The 9174-nt window shown below is 68.8% G+C and overlaps 1 protein-coding gene across 4 annotated transcripts; it reads left to right on the top strand.

The window, feature by feature from the left end:
* The first annotated feature begins 177 nt into the window (after positions 1-177).
* FAM83H (family with sequence similarity 83 member H) lies at positions 178-8178 on the top strand. 4 transcript variants are annotated; one of them, XM_042972975.1, is made up of 6 exons: positions 178-307; positions 3140-3382; positions 3491-3952; positions 4637-4951; positions 5026-5150; positions 5348-8178. In XM_042972975.1, the coding sequence occupies exons 3-6, from the start codon at positions 3506-3508 to the stop codon at positions 8100-8102; spliced, it is 3642 nt and encodes a 1213-aa protein (XP_042828909.1). In that variant the 5' UTR covers positions 178-307; positions 3140-3382; positions 3491-3505; the 3' UTR covers positions 8103-8178. The 4 variants fall into 4 exon arrangements, with proteins under 4 accessions (XP_042828909.1, XP_042828910.1, XP_042828911.1 ...); XM_042972977.1 differs by lacking the exon at positions 178-307 and having other exon boundaries at positions 2643-3382; positions 4637-4720; positions 4787-4951; XM_042972976.1 differs by lacking the exon at positions 3140-3382.
* Positions 8179-9174: the final 996 nt, after the last annotated feature.

The following is a 9174-nucleotide window of genomic DNA, read 5'->3' as shown; positions in this document are numbered from 1 at the left end:
GGGCGGGGCGGCCGGGGGCGCGGGGCCGGGGGGCGCGGCGGGGGCCGGGGGCCGGGGGCGCGCGGGCGGCGGCGGCGGCGGGCGGCGGAATGCGGGCGCGCCGCGGGTGGGGCCGCCCCGCCCCCAGGTGCTGCCCGGGCAGGCCGGCGGCGGGAGCGGCGGGCGGGGCGGGGGCGGGCGCGTGAATCAGGCCGCGCGGCGGGCGGGCCGCGACAGGGAGTGGCTGCCGGACCGACCGGACCGCGAGGCCGCTGGGCGGCGGTCGGCTCCTGCTGCCCTTGTCCCGAGACCCCGCGCACCTGGCCAGGTAGGGCCCCCTCCCCCGGCTCGAGCGGGGCGGGGCGCGCCGGAGGGGAGTGGGGGGGGGGAGGGGGAGGCCGCGGCCGGGCCCGCGGGGCGGGGTCGGCGCGCTCGGCGCCCCTCGGCGCGGCCTCACCTGGGCGGCGCTCCCACCCGCACCTGGGCCGGGGCCGCGAGGCCGGCGGCGGGGCCGCGGGAGCGCGGGGGCCGGGCCAGGTGGGCCCGGGCGGGGAGCGGAGGGCGCCGAGGCCGCGTGTGCCGGGGTGGACGCGCGCGCCCTCGCACGACGCCGGCCCGGCAGGGGCCGAGTGGGAAGGGGCCGGGGGGGGGGGGGGGGGTTGCCGAGGCCATCCGCGCTCGCTCCCTCCCTCCCTCGCGGCCTAGCTGGAGCCTGGGGAGAGTGCCGGGCCCGGCCTGACCGCTTCCCTGGGGGCGCCTGGGCCTGGGGACGGCTGGGGTGGCCCAGGCGGTCTGGTTTCCTGCGTGGAGCGTAGGGAGAGCGGGAGGCCCGCGTCCCCTCGCGCCCGGAGTCCCGAACTGGGGCGGGTGGAGGGGACGCCAGGCCTGGGCGGTCGCTGACTCCTTGGGTGCAGTAATCCCTTTCGGTCCTGCGGGGCACACCCCGAAAACTACGACTCGCCAACTTCCAGTCTGTGAGTCCCATCGGGCCGACCCCCGCCCCCCTCCCGCGCCCCCGCCTCCACATGCCTAACGCTTCCACATGCTTCCTGCGGTGAGCCTCCCGCACACGTCCGCACGGAGCCCGGGGTCACCTCCTGTGCATTAGCCCCAGAGCCTTCTCTCCTACCCGTCACTTAGAAAACCCACCTCCTGCCCAGGCGGGAAGGACCCACGCTCTGAAAGCTCCTAGAGCCCTCAGGGCCCTGGAGGATTTGTCGGCCTTGTGTCAGGTCAGAGGTCAGCAGCGGAGGTGCAGATCCCTGCTGAGTCATGGGCTTGGGTGGGATAGTGCCCCTCCCTCCCTTAGGGCAGGCCTGCGGCGGACGCCGGGTTCCCCAGAGGGGGCTGGAGAGCGGCCTCTGCCCGGTCCACAGTTCAGGGGTGTGCAAAGTGAAAGGACTAAGGTCATTGGATCATGGATGTATTATGGCGTGAGGCCATGCAGGGTCACCGGTGTGGTCACTCAGGATGGGCACCCCCTTCCTGGTGGGCCCTGGCGGATGAGCTGGCTCCTTGTTCATCATGGGATTTCCACCACCACCACCACCCCCCTCCCCCATTGCAGGCAGCCTGGACAGGTTGTGTTGAATCCCCTTCTGAGTAAAGTGCAGGGGGCGGGGTCCCTTCTGTGGTTCCCCACCTTGGGAAGTGCTCCGTCTCAAATGTAGTGAGCAGGAGAGTGCCCCCAAGCCCTGCCTGGCCCAACACTGACCCCATACAGCCAGGTCCACAGTGTCTGCCCAGCACCACCCTCTGTCAGATACTGTGTGAAACACGCACCACCACCCCCAGCCCCGGGGTCAGGCACAGTGGGAGGCCCCACTACAGACAGGCCTGCACCTTGTTCCTTAACGTGGTCCTGCTATGAGGACAGCATGGAGATCCTGTATGTAACCACACCAGAGGGTGGTGCCCCGTGAGGGAGTGTTCGAAGAACTTTTCGTTAATACACCAGGTAGCATCTGCTGGACGTGGACTGGATGGCACAGAAAAGTACCCCCCCCCCACCTTCGGGTTAGCTTGTCCCCCACCCCAGAAGGTGGACAGGCCCCCCTACCTAACCTTCACATCATGCTCAGCCTGTCACCAAAGGTGGACAGGAAAGTTTCCTCAGGTCACCGCACACAACAGTCTTGGTCCCAATGTTCCCTGGCTGCCCAGTGTCCCCATCCAGTCAGCGTCACCCGCCGCTCCTGCTGAGCAGGGCACACTGGGGAGTCTCGCAGGGCCGGCATCCAGGAACCCGTGAGCTGGGCGGGCTGTGAAATCCAGCTCAGTCCCAGCCCCAAGTTGCAGCCTCGGTGGGGTGGGCAGTGCGTGGGGCTCTCCTTCCAGGGTATCCAGGCAGTTCTGGCGATTGTGGATCCAAAAGCGGCCCCCACGTGGCCTTCCGGAGCTCATGGTAGCTCCTCCCAGCCTAGGTCCCCACGGGCCCTTGGGGAACAGGGGAACTGGAGCGGGCCACGCCTGGCTTGGGTGTCAGTGTGAGGTTGGGACAAGTGGTGAGGACGGGGAGGCACATTTGGGGCCCAGGAGGAGACTGACGGCCACAGCAAAGGGCTCTGGTTTCATCTGGAACACGGGGACTTGGGAAGACCACCGCTGCCGGGGGGGGGGGGGGGGGGGGGGGGGGGGGGCCGCTCGGGAGATTTTATCTGGAAATAAATAGTGGCTAAAAACAGTGGAGGGGTGGGCCAGAGGGAAGCAAGTGGTCCCGGTGGGCAGGGGTCAGAGTTGGAAGGGCTGTGAAGTCCGTGAATGGGCTGTGGGGCTCACGGTGACCCATAGGATGGGGTCCCCCATAGGAAGTTCTTGAGCTTCACGCCGGGTCATGGGACAAAAGTAGTGACAAGTTTGTGTGCTGAGCTCATGTTGGGCCGGGTGTGGTATCAGGTCGACCCTGACAGCTGCATTTTCCAGTGGAGATAATGAGCCAGAGAGGCAGTGAGTGGCCCTGGGTCCCCTCTCAGCCCCCTGCACTGCGGACAGACAGGCGGGGGGCCACCGGACTGGTCGGTACACACAATGCCAGAGGCCCACAAAAATACATTAATGCCAAAGGCAGAAGGAAAAAGTGACTATAATAAAGAATCCGGTCTGGATCGTGTTTTCCTTATAACAACAATCATAAAATACTGATTTTCTTCCATGGAGGAAGGGCCCACAAAGAGGTGCCTGGGTCACAGAGTTCGTAAAATAACCCCGAGCGGGGTCTGCGTGCAGCCGGAACCCCTGCGGGGAAACCAGGCCGCAAGCACTCCTGAGGTCCTGGCCCGGAGCAAGGGCCCAGCCAGCACGAACAACATGAGACCGGGCCGGGGGCGGGCCTGTGCCCGGGCGCTCTGCTGGCTGCCCCAGCTGGGGGGCAGTCTGGGTCCAGGCGTGTCTGGAAGGCCTGCAGGTATGGCCTGCACTCCACCAGCCCTTTTCTACAACGTGTGTCTGCTGGGGGGGTGGGGGGCGGGCACGGAGCCCCTGCCCCAGTAACGTGTCTCCCCGCCCCTCCCAGGCCGCTGGCCCCGACATGGCCCGTCGCTCCCAGAGCTCCTCGCAGGGGGACAACCCACTGGCACCCGGGTACCTGCCGCCTCACTACAAAGAGTACTACCGCCTGGCGGTGGACGCCCTGGCTGAGGGCGGGCCAGAGGCCTACAGCCGCTTCCTGGCGGCCGAGGGGGCACCTGCCTTCCTGTGCCCTGAGGAGCTGGAGCATGTGAGCCGTCACCTGCGGCCCCCACAGCATGTCGCTCGAGAGCCCCCTGAAGGCAGTCCTCCCAATGTGGACATGGATGGCTCCTCAGGCACCTACTGGCCCCTGAACTCAGACCAGGCAGTGCCCGAACTCGACCTAGGCTGGCCCCTGACCTTCGGCTTCCAGGGCACTGAGGTTACCACCCTGGTGCAGCCGCCACCGCCCGACAGCCCCAGCATCAAGGATGAGGCTCGAAGGATGATCCGCTCAGCCCAGCAGGTGCGCTGTCATGGGCTGGGTGGACCGTGGGGGCAGGGCAGCCCGAGCTGGACCCTGAAGCATGAGTAGGAGTGTGCAGGTGAAAGAAATATGAGCATGCCCAGTTTCGGGGGCAAGGGTGAGGCCAGGGTAGCTGGCCGCGCCTTTCCAGCCTTCAAGCACCAGCGAGGGCTCCCTGGCTGACAACTTTTGGGGTCACCAAAGGTCTGGTTATTGCAGGCTGCATGCTGCACAGGCTTGCTTGCCGGTGGTCCTGGACAGTGTCCAGAAACTCAGGGGCTCTGGGATGGCTGCGCACGTCTCCCAGTTGGATTTATGGTTCAGAAAAGTCTCTCTAGTTTTAACTTTGACCCAGCTGAGGGCTTCTTACCCCCACCAAACAGGTGGCAAACAGCAAAGGAAGCCTGGTAAATCTTGGAGGTGGGGGCCACAGGTCCTGCAGCTAAAGACCCCAACTGCCCTCTGCACCCCGGGCAGCACTAGAGCCTGGGCTCCGCCATCTATGGGGTGGGGTGGCGGGGGCTGTCGCAGGGGTTTCCTTTGCCTTTGCCCCTTCCCAGAAGGAGGTGGGCCCTCTGTGCCTGCCTAGAAGGCCCTCATCCGGCCATCATGGGCCACCCACCCGCCAGCAGCCCCACAGCCCCCATGATAGGCCTTTTCCTCCTGAGCCCTGTTCCCCGACAGGGTCCCTGCTCTCCTCTGGGACGGGCTAGAGGACAATTTGCAGTGTTTGTGGGAGATCCAGAGGCCCCCCTGCGGGCCATGCAGGTATGGCCAGAGAATGGTGGGGACGGCAGAGGGGTCTGTCCCCTGTCCCTAACTCGACCCCTGCAGGTGGTGGCCGTGGTGATGGACATGTTCACCGACGTGGACCTGCTTGGGGAAGTGCTGGAGGCAGCGGCACGCCGCGTCCCGGTCTACATCCTCCTGGATGAGATGAACGCGCAGCACTTCCTAGACATGGCCGACAAGTGCCGTGTCAACCTGCACCACGTGGATGTGAGTGGCAGAGAGGGGGCGGGGAGGGAGGTGGGAGACTCCCGCGCACAGACCTAACGCCTCTCGCTCCCCAGTTCTTGCGTGTGCGCACTGTGGCGGGCCCCACCTACTACTGCCGCACTGGGAAGTCCTTCAAGGGCCACGTGAAGGAGAAGTTCCTGCTGGTGGACTGCGCCGTGGTCATGAGTGGGAGCTACAGGTGCGCCCGGCCCCGCGGCCCCAGCACCTCCCCACCTAAGGGCCTCCCCTGCAGGAGCCCGGGTCCCGCAGCCCCTGACGCGCCTCCGCCCCGGGGTTCGGGTAGGCTTCACGCTTCCGGGGCGGGCCGCGGGTGGGGGCTCTGCGGCCCTCGCGGCTGCTTGGCCCCGCCCCTGACCCGCCCCGCCCCGCCCGCAGCTTTATGTGGTCCTTCGAGAAGATCCACCGAAGCCTGGCGCACGTGTTCCAAGGCGAGCTGGTCTCCAGCTTCGATGAGGAGTTCCGCATCCTTTTCGCGCAGTCCGAGCCGCTGGTGCCCTCGGCCGGGGCGCTGGCCCGCATGGACGCTTACGCCCTGGCTCCGTACGCGGGGGCCGGGCCCCTTATGGGCGGCCAGGTGACCGGGGCGCCGACCCCTTTCTCCTTCTCTAAGCGAGCGCACCTCCTGTTCCCACCGCCCCGGGAAGAGGGCCTGGGCTTCCCCTCCTTCCTCGACCCCGACCGCCACTTCTTGTCGGCCTTCCGCCGGGAGGAGCCCACGCGGATGCCCGCGGGAGCCCTGGAGCCGCACGCGGGGCTGCGGCCGCTGTCGCGGCGGCTGGACGCCGAGGCGGGACCGGGCGGGGAGCTCGCGGGCCCGCGGGGCTTCTTCCAGGCCCGGCATCTGGAGATGGACGCCTTCAAGCGGCACAGCTACGCGGCCGCCGACGGCGCGGGCGCGGTGGAGAACTTCGCGGCCGCGCGGCAGGTGTCGCGGCAGACGTTCCTCAGCCACGGTGACGACTTCCGCTTCCAGACCAGTCACTTCCACCGCGACCAGCTCTACCAGCAGCATTACCAGTGGGACCCGCAGCTGGCGCCGGCGCGCCCTCAGGGCCTGTTCGAGAAGCTGCGCGCCGGCCGCCCCGGCTTCGGCGACCACGACGACCTCGCGCTGGGGGGCGGGCCACGCTTCCCCGAGCTCGGCCCGGACGGACACCAGCGGCTGGACTACGTGCCGTCCAGCGCGTCGCGCGAGGTGCGCCACGGCTCGGACCCGGCCTTGGGCCCCGGGCCCCGCGGCCTGGAACCCGGCGGGGCCCCGCGCCCCAACCTTGGCCAGCGCTTCCCGTGCCAGGCGGTGGCGAGGCTGGGCCCCGAGGCCGCGCCCGACGCGGAGCCCGAGCGCAGGGGCGGCCCTGAGGGGCGGGCCGGGCTGCGGCACTGGCGCTTGGCCTCCTACCTGAGCGGCTGCCATGGCGAGGACGCGGCCGACGAGGGCCTGCCGGTACCCATGGAGGCCGAGGCCTACGAAGACGATGTTCTGGTGCCCGGGGGACGAGTGGCCCCCGGGGACCTGCTCCCCTCGGCCTCCCGCGGGCCCGCACTCTTCCCGGCCAAGGGCGGTGGCGACGGCCCGGAGCGCGACGGCCCGGAGGAGGCGGGCCTGGCCAAGCAGGACTCCTTCCGCTCGCGCCTGAACCCGCTGGTGCAGCGCAGCTCGCGCCTGCGCTCCTCGCTGATCTTCAGCGCTTCGCAGGCCGAGGGCGCGGGTGGGGCCACGACGGCCACCGCCGAGAAGGTGCAGCTGCTGCACAAGGAGCAGACGGTCAGCGAGACGCTGGGCCCCGGCGGCGAGGCCGTGCGCTCCGCCACCTCCGCCAAGGTGGCCGAGCTCCTGGAGAAATACAAGGGCCCGGCGCGTGATGCCGGAGGGGCGGGGGCTCCGGTCACGGTCGCCAGCCACAGCAAGGCTGTCGTGTCCCAGGCGTGGCGGGAGGAGGTGGTGGCGCCGGGCGGCGCAGGAAGCGAGCGCCGCAGCCTCGAGAGCTGCCTGCTGGACCTGCGCGACTCCTTCGCACAGCGGCTGCATCAGGAGGCCGAGAGGCAGCCCGGAGCGGCCACGCTCACTGCCACCCAGCTGCTAGACACGCTGGGCCGGAGCGGCACCGACCGGCTGCCCTCTCGCTACCTTTCTGCCCAGGGCCGTTCCTCCTCCCCACAAGGGCGGGACAGCCCCCCGCTGGAGGGAGGCGCCCGCCAGGCGCCCCACGCTGAGCCAAAAGGGAGCCCCACCTCTGCCTACCCTGAGCCGAAAGGGAGCCCCACATCGGCCTATCCCGAGCGCAGGGGCAGCCCCGTGCCTCCTGTGCCAGAGCGCAGGGGCAGCCCCGTGCCCCCCTTGCCGGAGCGCAGGGGCAGCCCCGTGCCCCCCGTGCCCCCCGTGCCGGAGCGCAGAGGCAGCCTCACCCTTACCTTCTCCGGGGAGTCTCCCAAGACGGGGACCGCGGAGGAGCCGACCGGCGGCCCCATGGAAGTCCTGCGCAAGGGCTCCCTGCGCCTCCGCCAGCTGCTGAGCCCCAAGGGTGAGCGGCGCACGGAGGATGAGGGCGGCTTCCCAGCGCCACAGGAGAACGGGCAGCCAGAGAGCCCCCGGCGGCCGTCGCTGGGCAGGGGTGATAGCGCCGAGGCTGCCGCCGGGGACGAGCGGAGCCCGCGGGCGCGCATGACCTCCGCCACGGCCAATGCCTTGTACAGCAGCAACCTGCGGGATGACACGAAAGCCATTCTGGAGCAGATCAGCGCCCACGGCCAGAAGCACCGCGGGGCCCCGGCCCCGGGCCTGGCTCACAGCAGTCCCGAACTAGGCCTCTCACCAGCTGCCGGCGGCCTGGCCCCGGACATGTCCGACAAGGACAAATGTTCTGCCATCTTCCGCTCGGACAGCCCGGGGACACAGGGCAGGCTGAGCCGCACGATGCCCGCCAGCGCGGAGGAGCGCGACCGGCTGCTGCGTCGCATGGAGAGCATGCGCAAAGAGAAACGGGTCTACAGCCGATTCGAGGTCTTCTGCAAAAAGGAAGAGGCCGGGGGCACGGGGGCAGGGGAGGCCCCTGCAGAGGAGGACACCAGGGACAGCAAGGTGGGCAAGTTCATGCCCAAGATCCTGGGCACCTTCAAAAGCAAGAAGTGAGTCTCCTGGCCCGGCAGCAGCCCAGGTCCAGGTGCCTGCCATCACTGCCACCCACCAGGCAGAGCACCTGCTCTCACGGCGGGGGGGGGGGGTGGGGGGTGGGGGGGGGTGGGGTGGGACGGGGCAGGGGCAGGGCCGCCTGCGGAGCACAGCCTGAGCCTGGCTCCGCCCCGAGCTCACCCAGCGGCGGGCCTGCCTTTTGCCTCTGGCCTCTCCCCTCTGGGGCTCCAGCCCCTCACTGCCCTGCGCCTCCGGCTCCATGCCCGCCCCTGTGCCCTGAGCCTCCCCCTTCAGATTCCTCTGCCTCCACCCCCTGGTTGAGCTTCAGGTCCCCTATAGACCTTCGTTCGCCTCAGGGCTTCATCTCTTTGTGCCTTAGGCCCCCACCTTTTGGGGGGCCCACCTCTTTCTGCCCCGGCCCCCATCTTCTTGGGGGGCCATCTATGCACCTCAGCCCCCCATTCTTTGGGGGCCTCACGTCTCAGGGCTTCCGTGTCTCAGGGTTCCCCTCTGCTCACTGCCTCCCCGCTCTGCTGCTGCTGCTTGGCGGCCCTTCTTTCCCGGCTGGCTCCCGGCAGCCCCAGCCCCTCTCCCTCAGCCTCCCCCCTCCCCAGAGCCCGGTGTGTCCCCCCCCACCCCCCACCAAGACGGGTGGCTCAGGTCTCACTTCCTGCCCTGCTTGCTCTCCTCACTGCCTCCCTCTCTGCCTCCTGGTACCTTTCGTAGCCGCCCATCCTCTCCCTGTGGGGACAGAGCTGCTTGTGGGTGACGCGTGATGGGGGTGGAGCCAGGCCCAAAGGCGGTCCCTCAGGAGGCACTGTCCTGTCTGCTGGGCCACTGGCAGATGGGGGCGCGAAGGACCTGAGAGATTGCCCTGCCAAGAGGACCGAGGCGGGCCTGGCCACATCCCGGCCGTGCTCCAGCCAGCACCTGCTGAGGGGTAAGAGCTCCGAGTTTTGCAGCACAAAACCCTTCAGGTGGATGAGGCCGGCCCGAGAAGGGCTGGATGTGGAGTGCCGGGCCAGTACTCGCGGGTGAGGGTTCTGGTTCAGGTCCCAGCCGACCCCAAGTC

Source organism: Panthera tigris, chromosome F2 (genome assembly GCF_018350195.1).
Source record: "Panthera tigris isolate Pti1 chromosome F2, P.tigris_Pti1_mat1.1, whole genome shotgun sequence".
NCBI lineage: Eukaryota > Metazoa > Chordata > Mammalia > Carnivora > Felidae > Panthera > Panthera tigris.
This window is presented reverse-complemented; position numbering and strand designations above follow the sequence as displayed.

Bases quoted from the DNA above. Each gene is read 5' to 3' on its own strand.
- FAM83H (XM_042972976.1), top strand. From the start codon at position 3,506: ATGGCCCGTCGCTCCCAGAGCTCCTCGCAGGGGGACAACCCACTGGCA. The intron at 3,953-4,636 runs GTGCGCTGTCAT...GTTCCCCGACAG, and splicing joins TGATCCGCTCAGCCCAGCAG to GGTCCCTGCTCTCCTCTGGG. The intron at 4,952-5,025 runs GTGAGTGGCAGA...CTCGCTCCCCAG, and splicing joins TCAACCTGCACCACGTGGAT to TTCTTGCGTGTGCGCACTGT.